Below are 23,314 nucleotides of genomic sequence, written 5' to 3' on the forward strand. Positions count from 1 at the left end.
TACATTGACATGCTTGCATGAACTATCCTCCATAGAATGGGGTGATTGTGCTCTAATACCACTATACTGTCCGCAAGTTGGTTGGCTTAGGAATTCATAATAATTACCTTGAATTTCTTTCCAATATCTGACCCCCTTGTAGATTTGTATAATTGAAGAATGATGATGTTTCAAATAACAATATATCCATTATATTTAATACATTAGTTTATAAATAGTACTGCTATCCAAGATTTGATGCTTAAATATATCCTAAGTGAATTGATTTTATATATAATTAATATTCCATATCTTCCTATTTGATTACTGTAATGTCTTCATCAATTTCTTACCCAAATTTTCATACTGGACTCATCTACTACAGATCAAGGGAAAGTTTAAGAGTCGTGGTTTATGTGAGATTGTCTTGCTAATGTAAAGTTCACAAAAGAATAACAATGATTCTGTGACAATCCAAAATCCACACAGCCCAGATTTGTGGCCTAGGTGGCTTCTTACACTAGTTAACCTCCTCCAGATGTACTTGGCTGACTGAACACTTAACAATGGTATAGCAGCTATATGCACTTGTCTTATAGCAGATTGCTCAACAAGGCTTCTTATATATGATGATAATCAGATCCTCTGAAATGTAGTGGCGATGACATTAACCGTGCTGAGTGATATAAGATGCTTTCATCATATTAAGTCCTCAGTAATGGGTTGATTCCAGAACTTCTGTGTTGAAAAACATATTGGCCCTTCCCAGGCACAGATTGAGACTAAATTCCTTCTGTACTATTCTTTCTGCTTGCATGTTTGTCCTTTTCAATGCCTAATATCCTTATCTGCTCAGTGTCAACGATAGATATATATTAGAAACAATATTTTTGATTTTGATTAATAGAAAAGTGGTGAAAAATAACTTGATGCCTCAATAATCGGATAGCATGCCTTCTCATATCGTGATCGTAGGTATGATGGATTGTGTTGCCTAAAAGACACCTCTTATTGGACCCATCATTGATTATTAATTGCTGGCATCTAGTTCCCATAACTATGATATAATTACTATGGCTTCATTTTTGAATATAACTGGTATTACTGCTGTTGCTGATGGTGGATGTAAATCCATCATTGCTAATCGATCATGAAGTCAATACTTATGCCAATCGCTACCTATCAACGATGACTGGTCTTTGTGAATCACTTCAAGCACATCGTATTACCCTGCATCCTTGTAGTTACCATTATAATTGTGCAATTGCTTTCGTAGAAGCGGTACCGCTATCAATATCATCTGTAAAAAACCTAGTCTTCGTGCCTTGGCATTAAGTTTGTTTTTGGACAATAGTTGACTGTGTAGTTGATATAATATTACCTTTAATGATAGTTATCATTTTAATAAATACCTCTGTAATGTCCCCGATTTAGCTGGTTCCAGTAGCTTGGTGATGTAAGTTCATCTTCGCAAACCTTGTGAGCTGACACTGTGATTTGAGGGTCTTAGTGGAGTGACTTGCTATTTATAGTAAGCTGGATATGCAAAGTTCCTATTTTTAGCAATACAGTTGTGGCACCCAGTGTCGCGGCTTCTTTAGTGTTTGATTGGGCCCCATTAATGAATTTCATATTGCTTGTCTTTATTCTAATTTGATGGTGCGAAGATGAAGCTTTGTTAGTGGAAAGTGAACTAGGTAACTAAGTGGTGTTTTGTGTAATGGGGAAGCCTTATGCTTTAAAAATGTTATAAAAACACTCATGAAGGGGATCAAACTATTCCATTATTGCTTTGGTTTTGTTAAAATTGAAGCTTCAAGGGTTTGGTGTGAGACTAGAGGAATTCTGATATTTCCTCATATTATTGGCACTTTGAATTGTTTGCTAGTGAATTGTGCTCTATCTGCTGAGTATTGGTCTGATATTCATTTTGAGGATTGAATGGTGCTATTGTATACCATTCACTTAATTATCTGGTCTACATTTTTAATTTGAAAGTGAAAGCTTTGTGGAGGAATTATCATTCCTGCTGCTGCAATTTAGAGAAGGGAATAATATTCAGCCTGGGTGTCCATTTGCTACTGAACTATTCTCATCAACATTGCCACTGGGAGGCATTATTGTGAGCTGCGATCCCATTTACAGAAGCAGTGTTACAAATTATACATCTGCATTTTGATCTAGGAGGTCTGGCTCCTTAGCGTCCATCTTGATTGGACTGTGTATCACTAACAACAAAGAGGCATTGCCGTTGGTGGTAGCATATTTCTGCTTTAAGGCTGCGATTGGGTTTGTTGGACATTGGCTTTGAGATTGGATATATGCTGCAACTTATTTCCAATGCCAAACTCCATACATGTTCCTTGATAAATTAGTCTTTGGTTGTATGTTCATAGTTTGTAATAATTGCAAATCTAGATAATTGCAATTAAAAATATTGTGCTGGCGTTTCATATTAGGTTTAGTTTGTGTTTGTTTTATGAGCATTTCTATATATAAGAAAAAACAAAAAAAAACAAAAAAAAAACAAATATATATATATAGTATTTTTTTTTTGCAAAACTTCACAAAAGCAAAACAGTTCTTTAACATTGTTCTAGAGTGAGCCAACAAAGCTCCTTACAGTGGTATAAAAGCGTTTTCTTGCCGGCCTACATGGAACTGGGTTCATTATGGAACAAAGGTTTATACTTGAGCTGATTACACTCGCAGGGGAAGTAGTTCACCACTAGTTGAGGGTGGAACAGGACATACAGTTTGGAACTATAGGCAATGGAGGTGCTGGTGGTTCAGGTGGTTCTGGTGCTTTAGGTAGTGTCAGGGATGCTAGTACAGGTTCTGACATTGACAAAGAGGCTAGGGAGACACTGAGGGATCTTGCACATGGCCAACACTATGTTGTTGATGTCCTGCAAGAGTTATCTAAGACTTTGTAGTGCATTTCTCTCCCTAGAGGATGAAGCAAGGATAGAGGTACCAATAGCATTTCGGTTAGCTCTCACAGGTCTAGAGCTGATGACAGGTATATATGATAGGCCACAACGACGTACCTTTCTGACCTGAGTTGGGCGTGGCGAGTACTGAGACTGAGGTTGCTCCATTTGTTGAAGATGTGGTGGCCCATTATGTCAAGTGGGATGCTCTACTGGAAGCAATTAAGCAAAATCTGAATTTTGACAGATTTTGTACACAGAAATAGAGCACGCTAGTGGTAGATTGCTCCTGAGAGATAGAGGCCTAGACAAAGTGTTTTGAAGCAGATAACCAACAAGACGACCTTGGCTCACTTTGATGGGAGTGGGAAGGTTACAAGGAGAGTTAGAAGCTTGACACTCCTTTCTTTACATCTCATGATTAAGTAGGATGCCATTCGCTTTGTTGTGTTACACTTGGATGGGATAACCCATGACCGGTGGTACCATGGGTTAGTATCACTGCACCATGATCACATAGTGTCCTACCAGGAGTTTGTTGATAGACTGATAGAGATATTTTAGAGGAAAGACCCTGAGATTTATTTTTGTGAGCTGGCATTGTTAAGAGAGACATGGGGTCATTAGGCATTTATTAGTGAGTTTCAATGCTTATTTGTGATTATGTATGATATTTATAGAGGACACTGGTTATTTTATTTATAGAGGGACTAGTTGAGCCTCTTAGAGGGTGGGTTAAATCCTTGGATCCACCTACCTTGTAGGAAGCTATGAAAAAGCAAGGAGCCTAGAGATGTCTACTCCACGAAGCAAGTTTGCTTCCAAACCTTCTACTTCATCATATGACAATGAGGCATCCCCTAAGAAGGATGATAGATCAGGATACTCTTAATGATTTAAGGAGGAGACTTTGTTTTTTCTATAGGGGTCCCTATGATGATAAACATGATTGCCTAATAAAGCCTAAGGGTAAAGACGAGATGATAGAGTGGTTCTATGATTAGGAAGAGAGTTCTGAATTTTCTGAATAGCCAGCTGATAATGAGCAAGAGACACACGAGGGAGTAGGAAATTGTGATGAAGTGATTGATGACTCTAATCTTAAGGTGATATACCTTTCTAGTATAAGAAAGGAGGGAGCATTCTGGGTATGTGGTATCTTGGAAAGACAACGTGTTATAGCCTTTCTTGATACAAGTGCTACTCACAATTTTATTGATTCGTAGTTGGTCTCCAAGAGGGGAATTATGATAAAGGAGTTTGAGGGCCTTAGAGTACAGGTGGTTGATGGTTACACTCTTAAATGTAACAAGATGATTTCTGAGCTTCTCATGAAGCTGAATAACTATTCATTCAAGGCAAATTCTTATGTTGCAGACATAGGGAGTACTGATGTAGTTCTTGGTATGAGCCAATTACATGCCATAGAGGAAGGCCATTTCTCTCAGCACCAAGAAGATGGAGATGAGGTTTATTAAGGATGGTAAAACTCACGTCCTTAAGGCTATTACAAACAACAATTTGAAGTTGATCTTTTTTAGATGTATGTAGCGTTTGGTTTAGCATGATAGACTTGATTGGGGAATAGAGTGTAGGATGTTGCCTATTTGATGGGATATAAAACCCAACCTACCATCTTGATATACAACTTAGAACTAAATACTCGAAAGTGTTTTGTGACTTGCTACCTGGTAGGCCACCAGATAAATGTATATAGAGAACATCGTTGAGATAGAGGAGGCACTAAGCCCATTATGATTACTCCTTACCAGCACCCTAAGAGGCTAAAATATGAGGTAGAGAACACTATTAAGAAGCTGCTTGCAATGGGACATATTAGGCCAAGTAAGTTCCCTTTTGGTTCATCAATTGTTTTGGTGAAGAAAAAGGATGGTATGCTCAAGATGTGCATTGATTTTTGGATGCTTACCATAAGTACCATTAAGAACCAGTATCCCTTCCCACACACTGATGAGCTTATAGGTGAGCTAGATGGGTCATGCTACTTCTCCAAGATTGATTTGAGATCCGTGTGTCATCATATTAGAGTCAGAGCAAGATGTGGAGATGGCAACATTTAGGTGTCATTGTGGTTAGTTCGAGTTCTTGGTCATGCCATTTGGTTTGACTAATGCCCTAGACACATTCTAGTCTGCCATGAACAAAGTCTTGCATAGTGAACTAAGGAGGTTTGTTTTGGTTTTCTTTGATAATGTATACAGTAAGATGTGGGATGATCATATGGCACTCTTGGATATAGTGTTGGACATTCTGGGTAGAGCTTCCTTGTATGCAAAGGGAGTTCACATGGATCCTGATAAGGTCCCTACTATACTAGATTGGCCTACACTAGAGAACCTGACACAACTTAATCGCTTCATTGGTTTGTGTGCATTCTACCACAGATTTGTGGTAGGTTTCTGTTGTCATGCAACTGTCCTCACTAATCTGACCCATAAGGATGCTTTTGAATGGACTACTCAAGAACAAGAGTGCTTTGAAAAATTCAAGTAGATTATAACATCATGCCTAGTGTTAGCATTGCAAGAATTTTTGAGGCTATTTGAGTTGGCTTGTGATGCCTCAACTGAGGGTATTGTTGTCGTTCTTTCCTAGGATTACCATCCCATTGCATTTGAGAGTAGGAAGCTCACGGGTCCTAAGGGGTCATTCTGTGTGTATGATAAGGAGATGTTGGTCATTGTGCATGATTTGGCCAAATTCAGGCAGTACTTAGCTGGCACTAAGTTTTGCATCAAAATTGACCATAACAACTTGAAGCATTTCCTTGGGCAATGGATCTCAATGAGAAGCAGCAGATGGGAGTCACTAAACTTCAACCATATGATTATGATATTTCTTATATTAGGGGTACACAAAATGTAGTTTCTGACACGCTCTCATAGAGACCCCACTTGTGTGTTTTTATAGAGATATCAATGGATTGGAGACACTTAGCCATTGCTTAGTATGCTAGGGATCAGTGGGCAATTAGTATTGTTTTGTTGGTAGTATTAAGGACAATAGGTATACTCTTGTAAATGAGCTGATCATTTACAAGAGAAGGATTTTATTGGTCCCACGATCGAGAGTCAAGTAGATTGTGTTGCGAGTCTTTTATGATTCTCCATTGGCTGGACTTCTTGGGTTCCTTAAGACCTATAGATAGATTTGAGAGAGGTTCACATGGAAGGGCCATAAATGAAATGTGCATCAGTATGTCAAAGAGTGCTCTATTTGTTAGTAAAACAAATAGGAGCATACTTATCTAGTCGGTTTACTACAACGACTTCCCATTCCTGAGGGGAAGTGGGAGCGTTTATCTATGGACTTTATTGTGGGCTTTCCAAAAGTCCAAGGTAGAGACTTTATGTTTGTAGTGGTGGATAGCCTCACCAAATAGGCACACTTCTTTCCTATCACCACTACATTTTTAGTGCTAGATAGCTGAGTTATTCGTCTAGGAGGTTTTCAGGTTGCATGGTTTACACCGAAGCATTATGAGTGACCATGATAGCTAGTTCATGAGTCATTTCTAGCAAGAGTTATTTAGATTGTGTGGGACTAAAATGATTCCGAGCACTAGTTACCACCCTCAGAGTGATGGTCAGACTGAGATTGTTAATAAATGGGTGGAGGGCTATCTACAAATCTTTGTGTTAGCACAACAAGGAGCCTGAGTGAAGCGGATATACTTGTGTGAGTATTGTTATAATTCAACTCAATATATGTCTATTTAGATGACCCCCTTTAGAGCCTTATACGAGTATGATACCGCGAGCTTCATGGATTTGTTATTCAATGATAACAGGGTACCCAGTGCTGGAGACTTATTGTAGGATAGTCAGGATGTGATGAGGACTTCGAGAGACAACATTCATAGGGCTCAGAATCAACAAAAGCAGTATGTTAATTAGTGGAGGATTGCTTGCTCTTTCTTGGTGGGTGATATGGTGTACTTGATGTTGTAGCCCTAGATGTAGTCATCTATCCCGAGTAGTGGAGTTGAGTTCAATCCTTGCTACTATGGTCCCTTCTGTGTGGTTATATGCGCAGGTGAGGTAGCCTATGAGCTTGATTTGCTAGAGAACAATAGAGTACATAATGTGTTTCATGTTTTGTGTGTCAAGAAGGCACTAGGTAGACATGTTGTCCCATCTTCTGCTATAGCCTTACTAGATGATAGGGGAGATTGGAGTTGATCCCCAAGGCGATATTGGATACCAGAGAGAGGCACTTACTCCGATGGGTCATCAGAGAGTTGTTGGTGAAGTAATAGGGTCTTCTGGCTAAGGATGCCACTTGGGAGCCTAAGGATATACTTCAACACCCTAGATTATGATTGCTTGGGGAGGGATGAGTGTAATGTCCCCGATTTAACAGGTTCTAGTAGCTTGGCAATGCCAGCTCATCATCACGACCCTTGTGAGTTGACATTATGATTTGAGGGTCTTAGTTGCATGATTTGCTATTTATAATAAGCCAAATATGCAAAGTTGCTTTTTTTAGTAGCGTAGTTGTGGCACCCTGTATCTTGGCTTCACCAGTGTTTGGTTGGGCTCCATTAGTGGGTTGCATATTGCTAGTTATTTATTAAGTTTAACTTAATGAATTACTCATAAATCTTTATTTGAATTTGATGATGTTAAGATGAAGCTTCGTTACTTAAAAGTGTTATCAGGAAGCTATGCGACGTTATTTGTAATGGTGAAGCCTTAATCTTTAAAAATATTATAAAAAACACTCGTGAAGGGGATTGAACTATTCTATTATTGCATTGGTTTTGTGAAAGTTGAAGCTTCAAGGCTTTGGTGTGAGCCTAGAGGAATTGTGATTTTTCCTCATACTATTGGCACTTTGAATTGGCCATTGTTTGCTAGTGAATTGTGCTCTATCTGCTGAGTATTGGTCTGAGGTTCATTCCAAGGATTGAATGGTGCTGTTATATTCCATTCAATTAATTATTTGGTCTTTTTTATTAATCTGAAAGTGAAGGGTTTGTAAAGGAATTATCATTGTCGCTGCTGTGATTTAGAGAAAGGAATAATATTCAGCCTGGCTGTCCATTTGCTACTGAGCTATTCTCATTGACAGCGCCATTGGGAGGCATCATTGTGAGCTGTGATTCCATTTAGTGAAGCAGCATTACAAATTATACATCTGCATTTTGATCTAGGAGGTCTGCCTCCTTAGATCCATCCTAACTGGACTACGTATCACCAACAACAAAGAGGTGTTATTTGTGGCAGCCTATATCTGCTTTAAGGCTATGATTGGGTTTGTTGGACATTGGCGTGAGGTTGGATACCAGCTGCAACTCATTGCTAATACCAAACTGCATACGAATTCCTTGATAAATTAATCTTTGCTTATATGTTCGCGCTTTGTAATAATTGCAAATCTAGATAATTGTAATTGGCATTATTTTGTTAGGGTTTCATATTAGTTTCAATTTGTGTTAGTTTTATGAGCATTTCTCTCTCTCTCTCTCTCTGTATTCAAAAAAACAAAAAAATTGCAAAAGTTTGCAAAAGCAAAAGCAAAAGCAAAACAATTCTTCAGCATTGTTCTAGAGTGAGCCAGCAGAGCTCCTTAAACCTTTTAATAGTTATCACCGACCAATATATTGAAATTTAGATATTAAAATATTTCTTTGAGATAAGTATTAATTATATATATATTAAAGTTTATATAATTTTTATTTTATTTTATCAATATAGTTATAATAATGTATATTTTATTATTATAATTGGAAATATATTTATTACTTTATTTAGTCTTATATATTTATCCTTATTAAACTTCTTCCTGAAAAGGAGGACATCACAAGGCCCTTAAGAAGAATCTGGACCTTTGGGATCTTCCTGTGCGGTCTGGTTGGCCCCTTCATGGCTCTGTAGGGCTATAATGATTGTCTCCGTTTTTAGTTCACTAACTCCTGCTTGAAGGGACCAATGTCAGTTTGTATCTTGCGATTTGTGGTTTCTCCACAAATGATAGCAGAAGCTATGTGTTCAGAGAATGCTGGCATGTGCAATGTTAAAAAGAGATCGGGAAACTACCAAAGCATCATTGACAAATTTTTGGAGGACAGTGAGAGCAACTCGAGAAATTTCAAAATGGGTATGATTATAGTTTACAGACTTGGAGTCAGAGAGTAATTAGCAAGCCCAAAATTGTCTTCTTGACAAAAAATTGGCAAATATTCGACAAAAACTTGAGAACTTAGAAAGTACCAAAATTGAAGTCTCTTAGCAAATTTTTGAAATGGATATCCTAATTAATATTGAATTTTAGAGTTTAATTTTAGCAATGTATAAATGATTCAAGTGTTTAATTAAAGCCATATCGTGTTTGCCCATAATGTATTGATCTTAGTAATCTCAAAGGTGAGATAACTAGTTTTGCTTCCAATCTTATTTTGCAATTCTCTGCTTAGTCTGTATCTGATTGAACTTTACAAGTATTTTGTGTTTGGTTAGCCTTGTGTTGCACTAGTAAAGTAGTGATTAAGTTTTATGGCCATTTTGGCACTGAGGGTTATCAATTGTTTAAAATCTTTAAGATGAGTCTTTATTTGTTCATTTTGAAGTGTGAATTGAAATTGTAAGTGTAACATTAATAATAAAATATCTTTTTCTTTGATGAATTCTGAATGCACAATTACATTTAGAATCACGATCCAAAAGTAAAGAAATGCCAGAATATAAATTAACAAGCAGCTATGGTTTGGATGGTGGATTTTGTATTCTGATTTGAATTATGTACTGTAGCACAATTTTGGTGGTTGACTGATGGGTCTAAAATGTTTACAATGCCCAGTTTTGTTTTAATTTCCCCAGATATTGCACCAGTATGGGAAGGTGCTGTTCAGCACAATGCTTCAAAGAAATTTGAGGTCGGGGGAATAGATTTGACTGAATTGTTTGCACGGGAACTTCAGAAATCAAATCCTCAAATCAACATTGACCTTTCAACTGTTGAGATGTTGAAGGAGACATATGCATACACTTGTGAAGATCAGGGAGCATATGAAGAGAAACAGAGAACACTCCATACTGAAAATCATACGCTACCAGATGGACAGGTATGGTTTACGAACAACTATCAATTTCTGTCTGTTATCTTGACAATCATTTTACTGGCTAGTAGTGTTATAGGAACCAGGTAAGAACAATTTTTGTGTTATTTGTTTTTGTAAAGTACATCCATAAAAATGTACACATGCTCTAATGTGGATTCTTTTCCTTCACTGAAATACTTCTTACATTCTGCCATGGAATACTCTTTTCTAATAATAAGTAGGATAAATAGAACTGGGAAGCAGACAAAGAAACACAGGTCAATATCAGAAATTCATTATAATTGCGATCCATATTCTCATCAGACACATGAGTCAAAGTATATACAAGTGTTGTGGACCAAATAATTGTGTAAGACAATTATTGAGAAAAGGGTCTTAAGAGCAAGAAAATAAAATAGCCTCCTTATCATTCTTATTTTTCTCCATAATACATCTACTCATCATACCTTAAAAAATATCTTATCTATTTTAATCCCTTAAAAAGTCAAACAGATAATGGCTCTTTAATGCTGACATTATATATTACTTTTGTCAGGAATATGCCACCCCACTTACAACCAAGTGAAGAATATTTAGCTGTCAAGCACAAAAAAAGGATAAATAAATGAATAGGTTTCCAAGAGAAACAAGCATCTAAATTTGATGGTGTCAGAATACCTGTGGCCGCCAAGCACAAAGAGCTGTTGCCCCCAAAAGATTAATTCCATACTCATTCTCTGACGAGGGTTGAAACTTAAACGCCATTCAGTTACACCTCAAATTTTCTTCTTAAATCCTCTGTGCCCGTAAAATCATCTAGTGCTGACCACTTCTGATATTGCAGCAATAATATTGAAATGCTGACTAGCCTTGGCATCAATGACGAAATATTCAACAAAGGATGCATGATCTTTTAGCTTAGGACATGAAACTTTGCCTTGTAAGAATTTTATATCATCTCATTGCCAAAATACTTCTTTCACTGTAGTAGGGGGTATCCAATCTTTTGTTTACTACTTATCTCTGACACACCCTCAAAGATGAACTATCTGGTACATTAACCAAGTTTTCTACTTTCATTTATTTGCTATGTTCCACTTTGTTTCTTGGATGGGGATACTGATATGGTAGGGAAAATGTTTTGGTGATGGAAGGTAGAGAGAGATATGGAGATTCCAGAAGTAAATTGTTTCTTTCCATAAGCCAGAAGTCAACAACAATAGAGTAAAGGGTGTTCAATCGGTGCCCTTGGTCTCAAATTTATCCAGTTTAATGAAACACGGTGTAACAGCAATAGCATAACATACACTGTTAAGATGACGTCAGAGGATGTTTGTAGAAGCTTGCTTGCCAACCATACTTTAAAACAACTGTTTCTTTGTACTTCTCACACACTACCACACTGTACCAGATGATGGCCAATGCACCTCTAATCTCTTTTGTAACCAATGTAATAACTGTCTCTGATACCATATCAAAGATCTTAAAGTTTGGAGACATTTTTGAATAATAAAACCAGAAATCCAAATTACTGCTGTTAATGCTAACAGTTATATCATTAACTATGAATCAGAATCATGATATATTTATTGCTGTTATACAACAGTTGCTGCTGTCACTTCTGTCTTGATTAATTTAGTTGCTGTTATAGTGGTATGATGATATATTTATTGCTGCTGTGATCATGCTGTTAAGATATACATAACAGTTATTTTCTTAATGCAATGAACAATTTTTTATAAAACATTATTAAAAAATTGCCTCACTGTACGGAATCATAGGGTGTTCCTGGGAAGGTTGATAGATGGGAATTGTGGGAGTTGTCTCCGTTTAACCTGATTTATTTTTCTATAGCTTCATCGTTGTCATAACTTTAATCTTCAACATGTCTGTTTCTTCTTTGTGTTGCCTTCATTGCATCCAATCTGGCATCAATTCTGTCCTATTTTTCTTGCACAACTCCCGTGCAAATAAGTCCCCTTGAGCTTTTTTAAACAACTCAATCTCACGTATTACAATTGTTCCAATTCTTGAATCAGGTGACATTCTCTCTACAACATCATAGAGTCCACTTCACACCTCATCATTAGCTTTGAAATGTGGGCTGAATGGTATGCTGGATTAAGGATGTAGGCTGCTGCTTGTATAGACCTCTGAAGTAGATTGTGCCAACGTCTATCAATGACATCCCATATAGGCCCACACCTATCTCGATTCCCTGCAAAAAAAGAGCGAATGGCCTCCTTCACCCTATCCATGCCCTCATAAATGTAGCCCATTGAGGGCTTCTCTCCATCAACAGTTTGTAGGAGAACAAGAAGCACTTTTACGAACTGCAATCATTATGAAAGTTGGAAGAGAAACAATCAGCTTTATGTTTTTTCTTTAAAAAATGAACAATAATTTATAACATAATTTCATAAACAAAATAAAGGTGAAATGAGGACAAAAAGGAAAATTACCGTCACAATATCAGCAATCGGTGTCCAAAAAGAAGCCTCATCAAAAACATGATTAGCTGCATCAATCCCTGCAATGGTCTTTGCATATGATGATGCAATCCACTCCTCACTAATAAACATGCGTCTCAAACTTCCCTTTGAATAAAGCAAAGATTTTAATGTGAGAAAATTGGTTGCAAATCTAGTGACCCTTGGATGAGACAACTCTTTTTGGTCATTGTGTTTTCTCATGAGGTTGAGGACCCATTTATGATTATATATGAATTTGCATACGCTCCTTCCTTGTTCTATAATTGTTTCTATCCAAGGGAGTTTACCAAGATCCTCTAACATGAGGTCAATGCAATGCAGTGAGTAGCACAAGCAGTCCAAAACATGTGAGGGTGTGTCTCCATAAAAAACTTTCTTGCAACAACGTAATTTGCTGCATTATCTGTAACTATCAACACCACATTCTCTTCACTCACGTCCTTTATCATTTCATCCATTACCTCACAAAGACATTCAACATTCTTTGTTTTTTTTGAGGCATTAACTCATTTCAAAAAAACTGTAGTACCTGAAGAAAAATGAACAAATCAGTATAATGATCAATGATGAATCATAATTTATAAACTTAATCACTCAAGTACAAGTTCTACTTCTAAATTTTTAATCTCTACGTACAATTACCTAATGAGGAGACAAGAAAGTTGATGAGTGTTCTACTCCTATCAGTCCAACCATCAGTCATGATGGTGCAAACTTTCGTCTTCCACACCTCACACTGCTCCTTGATTGCACCTTCTACATCAGCCACCATTTGGGTCAAAATACGGCCTCCTAGCTCATCAACACTAGGGGTTTTGAACCTTAAACCACAAACAGTAACAACATCGATTGCAATTTGCCAATAAGGGGAACCAAAACAAATTAAATAAAATTTAAAGTTAAACAAATTTGTATATTATAATTAAATTTGAAAACAAAATACAAATTAAAGTAATCAAAATAAGCATATATTGTCTCTTGAAAGCTGAAATTTGAAAGCAGGAGAAGTAAGGCATAAATTAAAATTTAAATAAATAAGTACCTTCTTGCATTGAGTGAAATGTTGTTGTAGATGAAGAAGTCTCCAAGTGCCAATTTTGCATAATCATGCTTCTCTTTGTTCCAATCCATGCTTTCAAGCGATGGTTGTGCACCTGGAGCCGTGCGTGGAACAAACATGGAATCAAGTTTCAATCTTTGCTTACGAATGGGATAATGGAGTGCGAAAACTGGAAAATCCTGTTGGGCTAGTTGTACCATTTTTTCTTGTTGCTTCTTTTTCAATTCTTTTTTTCCATTTTTCCTCTAGAAGAGTCTACATGTCTCACATAACATTTTGGGGTACATCTTTGCATTTTTTAGCATCACACCTAGGTATATGTGCTAGGTGATACTTCAATCTATTTATTCCTCCCCCATTATATACTACACCGCAATGCCAACATGTAACAACTCCCTTTTTGTGGCTCGGGATGGCATGTTTCCAAGCTCTATCCCTTGCTATTGCACTTGTGTCTGCATTAGGGTTAAATGCAGGCCTAGTTCTGCTTCTAGAAGGCTCACCCTGAGGCATTATGTCAGTGTGTTTGCTGCTGCAATATGAATATATTATAAATAGAAAAAAGTTAGCATCAAATCAAATTTTTATACTTTAGGGCCTTCTTAGTTTGTCATCAAGATTAATTAGAATAAATCTAGATTCTAAATGGTAGATAGTAGAAGTAGAGACTAAACAAATGTAAACAAAATGGAGAGTAAAAAATATGAATGTAAAATATATTACAAAACAACACAAAGAAATGCAATTTGTTGCTTACCTCTTCAAATTTTCACAAAGTCAAACAATGGAAATGCAAGTAAGTTTGTAGAAGCCTCCTCCAAATGCTTCCTTAAGCCCCTCTAAATGCTTAAGTGCAAGATACAAAGTTGCACAAACCATCAGCAATTGATACGGGAGAGCCAACCGATTTGCTGATTTCTCTCTCAAAACCCCAATACTCTTCTCTGACTCTTTCCTCTCTATCACAAGCATAAGCAAATGGTGGAATGACCTTTTTAGTTCAAATAAATGTTATAATAACCGGAAAAATGCAACTTAAGTCATTGATTTTTTAATTTTAGGCACTTTAATGTCTTTGCCGCTGGTGAGAGTCCTGGGCTCGGGACTTGGCGAGTCCACGTGGACTTTGCCAGGATTCGGTCAAGTTCGAGTCCAGAGGCCAATTGCCTCGGAAAGTGCGCCTCTGCCTCGGACTCGCAGAGTCTCAGAACATTGCATAAAAGACAACTATTTGCAAACTTGTAGAGAGTCAAGAGGTGTAACATTGGAGTCAAAGGTATTCAATTTCTTTCTATAAAACTATTGTAAATACATTCTACAACTTTATGCCATATAAATAGTATTTTCACAAAACTCAACCAGCACATAGAAATAAATGGTTAATAAAAGTAAAACTTTGAATGTGCACATCACAATGATTTAATAACACTATTGTAAATACATTCTATAACTTCATGCCATATTAATAGTATTTACAGAAAATTCAACCAGCTCATACAAATATATCTAAGTTGCCGATCAGGAAGTGGATGCGGGGTGTGGGATTTTTTTTTGGGGGATGCGGATGTGTGCATATATAGATATATATACAGTATACTGTCTATATGCAAAGAAATGAAAGAAATATACAAAATTAAAACATTTGATAGCTTGTAACTTCACCAATACATATTCAAATACTCAATAAGATTATAAATATAAAATATAAACTGGTTCAATGATATGAATATCATATGCGTTTGTGTTCATGATTTTAGCAAATCATCACAACTACAAAATCAAAGTATAGTTTTATCATCAACAACAAAATCAAAATATAGTTCATCATTCAATGTTTATCATTCCGAATCCCTATCATATGGATTCTTTTTAAACTCATCATCATTTCTTGGTTCCATCGCCTCCAACTGCTGCAAGTTCAAGATCATTTGATCCCAAAGCGGTTCCCCGCTTGTGGTAGATACACCACGTGTTAGGATGTTATTAGCATCATCATCCATGATTGTGGTAGTTGTGGGATCATTGTGATGTAGAACCATTTCCTTTTAATATGGTGATCTCACCAAATTGAAAGGAAGATTGTTGGCATAGAGACATTGTGTAATGGCTTTATCAGTAAGCTCTTTTGCCTCTCTTGCCTCTCTTGCCACATCAACTTCAACACTTTGAGCTGCTTGCCCCACTGAACTTTGACTACCGGTGGCAACCATCTTTAAGAAATTAAATATATTTAAATCTAAAACAAATATCAACATCAAGCATATAAGTGCAAGAAAATGATAGAAAGCTACTTAGATAGATTGTTAAACTTCTTGCTCTACTTAGTTTTTTCAAAAATATAAATAAAAATTAAAAAACATGAAATTAAATAAATTTAAATCAATAGAAAAACTATGAATATCAAACATACAAGTAAAGATACTCAAAGTTGTTTCTTTATTTCTTTCAAAAAAAAAAGCAAAAAAACTTGAAAAATTTCTTCACAAACTTGAAAGAATTCATCAAAATCTATAAAAAAATTCATCAAATCACTCAAGAATGGGATCAAATGCTTACCTCTAAGGTTAAACTCCTTTGTGGAAGCTAACTCTAGCCCTATAATCAATCCTCTTCGAAATAATCAAGTTGTCTTCAAAATGCCATAATGGAAGCCAAATGAGAAGAGAAAACCCAACTGAAAACAAAATGATGATTGAATGGTTGAAAGGCCTCTATTAGGGCTGTTTTAGGGTTTGGCTAGAAAGCAAATGTTTAAGTACAAAATTGCACATGTTTTAAAGTTCTCTCAAGTGAAATGATGTTTTTTTTTCTTTCGAGGTGTTAACCTATGGAGGCAACAGGAAGTCCCCCCAATGCCATGTGGGTGCTCGCCTAGATGCCACCCACAAGCATCCAGGTGTGTCCGGAAGCTTGTTTTAGGCTTCTGTCAGCATCTGGATGCATGTGGGTGGCTTTTGGGCGGTACCTAACTAACTTCGATTTGCATCGGCTTCCTTTTCCAGGCCAAAACAGCTAGTATCAGGATCTCAGAAATATATGTAAAATTCTAATCTGTAAAAGTAAAATTCTAAATGTGCACATTACCATGCTCTTTCGATTTGAAGTACCAAGGTAAGAAAACTTAAATTCATTTTATTTTGTTGGGGCTTCCATCCAAAGAATATTTTTATTGTTATGACAGGTGAGTCGTCTATATTCTAGAGTTTGTGGCTCAGTTTTCATACTTGTGTCAACTTTATCATGGTTCCATTTTATTCATAGTTAGATGCGAAGAATTTTGTCATTATTGTCATGCATGGTTTGATTTTTTGTCTACTTGTCTACATCGAATTTCAAAAAATATTTTTATGTTTTCGATAAAAGTAGCAACAAAAACGATTTCTCACCCAAAGTACACATTCATAGCAGACTAGAACTTGATTGACAACATATTAATCACAACTAGAATAACTAAGAAGTAGAAGATATACGACATTCATAGTCTTACCTCTATCAAAAACGATAATTAGAAAACTAATTAACTACCGGCTAGAGTTATATAACCAGTCATGAGCAAGTTTAGAACTTTTAAAATAAGTCTTAAACATAATTTTCAAACCATGTCACATAGGGCAATACCTACAACACTTAAACAAAGTATTAGAGTTATAGACAAAACTACTAGACCCGCCCCTAGGGCTACTAGAGCATAGAACTGAAAAACCAGTCATGAAATAACATCACTGGCCCCTTCTGAGCCCCTTGGATTAGAAGATATTGGCCCATTTCCCATTGCAAAATTTGAACAGGTCTAGATTGTCAACATTATCAAACATCATCCTGCCGAGCTCCTCTTGTAATATACAAAGTGTAGAGGTAAATGCATGCATCACTTTAAGGGAAAATTTTCTTACATCATCTATTCTGATCTATAGACCCTAGATCTCCCCTTGCAGCCATTTGATGTTCCCTTTAAGCCCAACAATCTGGAGCTTGAATGTATCCACAATGTCCTTTGGTTCCTGATTTGTTGCAGGGAAAGCCTTCTCTTGTAATTCTTCAGTAGGGGCAACCTTGGTTTGGACCTCTTCAATAATGACATCACCCACCTGCAAACTGGGAGGGGAAGGGAAAGGGGAAGGGGGATTGATAGAGGGAGTGGGGTACATTTTACGTTTGGGACTATTTGAGACCCTGTAGGAGGAACCTCTTTCTGAGTCTTTCTTAGAGTCCTCAGACTCCCTAATGAGCTCTTTGACAGCTTATTTCCCTTTTCCTTTGGCAATGTGGTTGGAGCAGTAGGGAGTCTCACAAATCTCATTCTCCAAATCCACATTATAGACCGTTTTGGCTTTTTTTTCTAGGTTTGAATTTCAAGGGTAGGATTTTCATCTTTTTTTCTCTTAGGCTTCATTGGGGAATCTACAACAAGGGAGACCTCAGGAAAACTAGCTTTCTTGAACAGGTTTTTGACACAATTTTTATGACCAGATCCAGAGGAAGGGAGGAGGCCCTAGTCACGAGTAGAGCCGAAGTTAACTGCTGGGGTGGTTGAGAAAATCTAGGTTTTTAATGTTACAAACCATAGGGGCCTTTCAATATAAATTATTAAGATAAAAAAGATTAAGTTTGTTTTATTTTGTTGGGACTTCTTTCTGAAATGATTGTATTTTACTATTGTGATAGATGGTCTATATTGTGAGGTTATATGTAATTGTGTTTTGTCTATTTTAGCATGGTTTGATTCTCTCTAATTCTTATGTTGATTTTCCACAAATTGTCGTTGTAAAAATTGGTTGGTTATTAACTTATTTGGTACTAAAACATTTGATGATCTATCATTTTCTGTGGTAGCCTCATGAATTCGTTCTCAGAAAAGAAACAATCCATATTCTTAGCTAAATGACTTGATTTCAATTCCAATTGAGGCTCTCTCAACTCATTGCTACGTCTGATGGATACGACAATGTTATAGTTTCATAATATTAGAATCTCATTACTAGAAGCAAAGAGGTAACTTTTTTGTAGGTGTAGAATGGTTATTAGGCACAAAGGATAGAACAATATAACACAGATTCACATAACATGCTAGAGACTCACTCGTACCAATAGAGTATTCATTAATTGTATCGAAATAACAAAATGGCAAGAGAACCTTATTCTTTATTAATACCACAAAACATGAGTGCATCATCAATATTCCAAAGTTCTTATATAAGGGTTGGTTGGGTGGGAAAACCAACTGATGCATTCCCTCACTTCCTAACTACCGAAACCTCACAAGCTTCACTAGATCTAATTACCATATTACTTTATTACGTACTACATCTATCCCCCCAAAAAAGAAGTCACCTTCCAGACGACTACCCAACAAACTAGAAGAGAAACTCAGACTTCAAGAAGAGGGTTGGGAAGACATCCTTGTGCTCGGGGTTCCACAGAGTCATTGCAGTTCGCGTTCAACCGCTTTCTGTTTGGCCCGACCTCCTTGTAAAACCTACAAAGCATCCATCTTCTTTGCTTTTGCTGCTGTGATTTTCTCTTCCAAGGCAGCTTTTTCTATGTTCCAGTTTCCTTCCAGGGCTGCCTTTTTTGCCTTTCACTATTCTGAGCAGCCTTTTGAATCTTCCACTCCTTAGCCAACCATTGTGCCAAGTTCTTTCCTTGCTAGAGCTCTAAGTATGTCCTATGAAATGCAATTTTCATGTCTGCAAGTGTTTGTACGAGGGGTGGTTGTTCCCGAGCTAGAGGTATGGTGTATCGTTTTATCCATTCCATAGCTATTTCCTCCTGTTCATACCCACTCTGCTGAAGCAACTCCCAGTCTGTATGACAACCTTGCTGCATAAATGCGACCAACGATTTAGCCGCCCTGACTATGGCCTCGAGATTCTGATTTTTAGCCCACGTGATCATTTCTTTGGTGGAATGCTCCATAGCTTGTGATTCTTTCAGCAACATTGTAGCTTTGTCCGCAAAGGAAAATGTCTCAGTCCGTCTTGCTCTCTTACTTTATATTTTTGTAGGATCTTCATCCTCTATTTCCAGAGGGGTGGTGGAAGGTGGAGAGACCATCCCTTCTTCCTACAACAATTTATCGACCTTCTCCAAAACTATGCCCTCAATCAACATACCTTTCGCGGCTGTAGTGTCTTTCGTCTGCTTCTCCTTTTGAGTGTCTATTTAACCTGTGGGTTGCACCACCAAAGCAACAAGGTGGACTGCTTCTGTACCCAATGGTGTTTGCAACCTCACCCTGTGTGCACACTGTTTCTGGCATATGAGGTCTATCACCTTAGTGCAGGGTTGCTGATCTGATGGAAACAGTTGCGCAACTTTGTGAAGGGAAAGGCTGATGGCCCCCCATTGCAGGATCGACTATTGGTGTCCACCGCTTTCCCCCTCCCGTGCATTCACCTTGTCCCTCTCCAAGGCATGACCGCTCTCACACTCCATTGTACGGGTGCTTCCTTGGGCTCCTTCTGACGGACACTTTCATCCCTATGCTTGTTAGCTATTACAGGGTCCCCAAGGGTACTTAGGTCAAGTTGGTGAATTTGGGCATACTCAGGTACCTCTGTGGGTAGTGGTCCTCTTATTGGTGGCAAGAAGGTAATATCGCTTGGCGTTGTTTTCAAGTGACTTAGACGAATTTCTGCATCCTGGGAGTCTAAAGATATGTTTGTGCTACTCTCCCCTTCTTCGAAATCATCCTCTCTAGCCTCCTCCTGACTTTAATCCTCAACAAATGTTATCTGCATTGTTGCCTGTTTCAGATTCTTTTTTTGAGGTTCTCCACCTACCCCGTAGGTGTCCAAGTGCACCCAATATCTCATTGCTGGCTTATAGGGTTCCACTTTGTTTGCTGGAACAAATGCCCCTCTATGCGCAATGGCCACCTGAGTCCGAACTGCTTCTAGGAGTAGTGCTATGGTATGATGCGACATGTAGAATGCCTTATGTTTCAACTCCATAAATTCTTGTAGCCTTTTTGAAAGAAACTGTGCCCAATTGTACATTAAGTCTACGATGCATTGCCACTCTTCATTAGCTATGAAAACTTTCTTGAAGCCTCTACTATTCTTCAGAATGCTTTTTCGTTCCTGCGTCGTGAGATCATTCCTGCACACTAATCCTAACCACTTCTTCTTTACCTCCAGTGTCATTAGGGTTTTTTATCAATTCTTGCCCTTGGTTGGGAATTCCAAAAACCTTGTTTATTTCCTTGGTTGAGTAGGAAATTGTTAGAGTTTGGTGCAAATATTGGATTACGGATTGATTGGCTTTTCTATTATAGCCAACCACCATGGTTCGTAATATAGATCCAAACTCTTTCAAATCAAACATGGGCATAGAAATAATTTTATCTACCTTGACTTTTTGCAACGCCTCTTTGAGAGGGTGATTGTCTTCAGCATGCTCCCATTAGGTGCAACATTCACTTTGCATGACGCTTTCAAAAGTAATGTTGATAGCCGTAATCTTTTCTGTAGATTTCTCTCTGTCACTTCTAGTTGTCATTTTCATCACCTTTTTCACTAAGCATAGTTGTGTTTTTCTTTTTAGAATCATAGATCTTCCTTTTGCTAGGGTTTCCTAGACTCGACTTAACCATTGTTCAATAATACACAAGTGCCCAATTGATAATAGTCTTGTCCTTTCCCCCCCCCAACTGCTTCTCCAACCCACGTGGTAGGAATTGTCTCCTCTACTGCCGATAAGTGACTTCTCCCTTCTCCTCCTTATTGTCTGTACTCTTTCAATGTTTTGTGCCCAAGTCAGGGTTTGTACAAACCACTTCTCCATCCCTTAGTACATTGATTCGTACGGCAGTCCAAATGTGCATCCAAAACTCTCACTCCATATGTTGGTCCGTATGGCAAGCCGTATGATAATTGCAGCCGTTCGTACGACAACAATGGCCTAGAAAATCCATATGACAGGAACAACCTATACGGTGGGAATAGTCCGTACGACAGAAACAAGCCGTATAGTAGTAGTAGATTGTACGACAAGGCCAGTCCATACGGCAATATAATTCGTACCCTGTACGGCATGACCAGTTCATACTAACATCACATAAACTTCTCGAGCTTCCACCTCCCTTCCTAGTGTACAAATTCTCCTTGTAGCCCTTCCCTATACATGCTCAAAAATTCTCTTCCTCCATGGATGGCCACCCCTTGCAATTTCCTCCCAACTCGGCGATATGCCTATCACTTCTGCTCTTCTTCATTCGGATGTGGTTCCAACCCTTCTCCTGCTTTCCCTGCAAAGTATTATGTGTGAGAGGTATCCTCCTCTTTTATAAGGCGCGGTGTAATTTATTGTCGCACATTTATTTTATTTTCGTGCTTCCTTAGAGCCTTTTATTAATTTTGTTGACTTTTCTATTCCCACGACTTTTACTTGTTTGACAGTCCTTTCCATTTCCAAGGCATATACGACAAGTGGCTCTTCCCTCTTCTTGTAAGGCATCAATTTAAACCCATTGACGAGATCCTTCATGATATTATTGTCCAAAGTTGACAAGCTTATTGCACCATTTTCTTTTACTTCGACCACTTTGTATGGGCCCAACCAACGTAGCTTTATTTCATTCTTACCATTAAACTTGAGTAGCAATTGTCTAGGCTTAAAATTTATTTTCTTTAGATGTTTATCATTCCAAAATTTTCTCTTCCTTTTTGCTACTTCCGTCATCCATTGAGCTAGGGTCCTTATTTCATCCAACTTTGTGAGAGTATCGAATCTTTCTCTTAAACTCTCCACATCTCCCAGCCTATGCTCAACTGCTATTCTTAGACTAGGTACTACATATTCCATAGACATTACAACCTCTTGACCATACATTAATTGAAAAGGGGTTTGCCCGGTGGTGACCTTGTAGATAGTTCTATATGCCCATACAACTGTTGGAAGTCTCCTCCCAATCCGCTTTTTCGACCCCACAAGTCTTGTACAAGATGGTCACCAATATTTTATTTGTGGGTTTTGCTTGACCATTTGCCTTGGGATAGTACAGACTAGAAAAAGAATGAAAGATTTTGTACGCACTTTTCATTATCCTAATTGCGTGATTTACAAAATGCACCTCTCTATCACTTGTCAACTAGAGTGGGATACCAGATCTGGTTACTATCTGTTCTTACAAAAATCTGGTCGTACTGAGAGCTGTGTTGTTTGGGAGCGCCCGTACTTATGCCCATTTTGTAAGATATTTTGTTGCTACTAATATGTACCTGCACCTATGGTTATGGCTTATAGACAAGGGCCCCACGAAGTCTCGTCCCCAACATTCAAATAATTCTTGTGGTTGTGATAGGAACAATGGCATGAAATCTCTTTTTAGGGGCTTTCCCACTCATAACATATTGTCTTGGTCATTGCTATTTTGTATGCTTATTTTGATATTATTCATACCTATGCTAATGTGTGCTTTGTGTCTATCTTGTAATTCCACTTTTTATGAGTTAGTAATTTGACTAAATTTGAAGGTTTGGTTTTGTTGCCTTGGTATTTATCATACCCAAATTTCAAAAAATTTCAATCAAAATGTGCAAGAGGACATAAAAATTCAATCTTTAAAGTGTTTGAAGACTTATCCAATTCTTGGTAGTCTCATGATTTCAAATCCTCCAGCTAATCACTAGCTCCGCCCTGCACTTTGAATTTCCAAATTCCACCATCTGAGTCTCAAGTTATGGAGGCTTAATGAAGAGCACCAAAATATGTATTTTTCACTCAATTAGTAAACATTAACCTTTAAAACAGTTAAGATTTGGGGGTGAAAACACGTATTCCGAAC

The 23,314-nt window shown here is 37.6% G+C and overlaps 1 protein-coding gene across 1 annotated transcript in view; it reads left to right on the forward strand.

The window, feature by feature from the left end:
* Nucleotides 1-23,314, forward strand: part of ARP7 (actin-related protein 7) — a 209,005-nt gene that overhangs the window by 79,607 nt on the left and 106,084 nt on the right. The window contains exon 4 of the mRNA XM_089797591.1: nt 9,755-9,999. Coding sequence (XP_089653717.1) covers nt 9,755-9,999 — 245 coding nt within the window. The remainder of the gene's footprint in view (nt 1-9,754; nt 10,000-23,314) is intronic.

This window comes from Cupressus sempervirens, chromosome 8 (genome assembly GCF_028749045.1).
Source record: "Cupressus sempervirens isolate cs-2001-9-10 chromosome 8, ASM2874904v1, whole genome shotgun sequence".
NCBI lineage: Eukaryota > Viridiplantae > Streptophyta > Pinopsida > Cupressales > Cupressaceae > Cupressus > Cupressus sempervirens.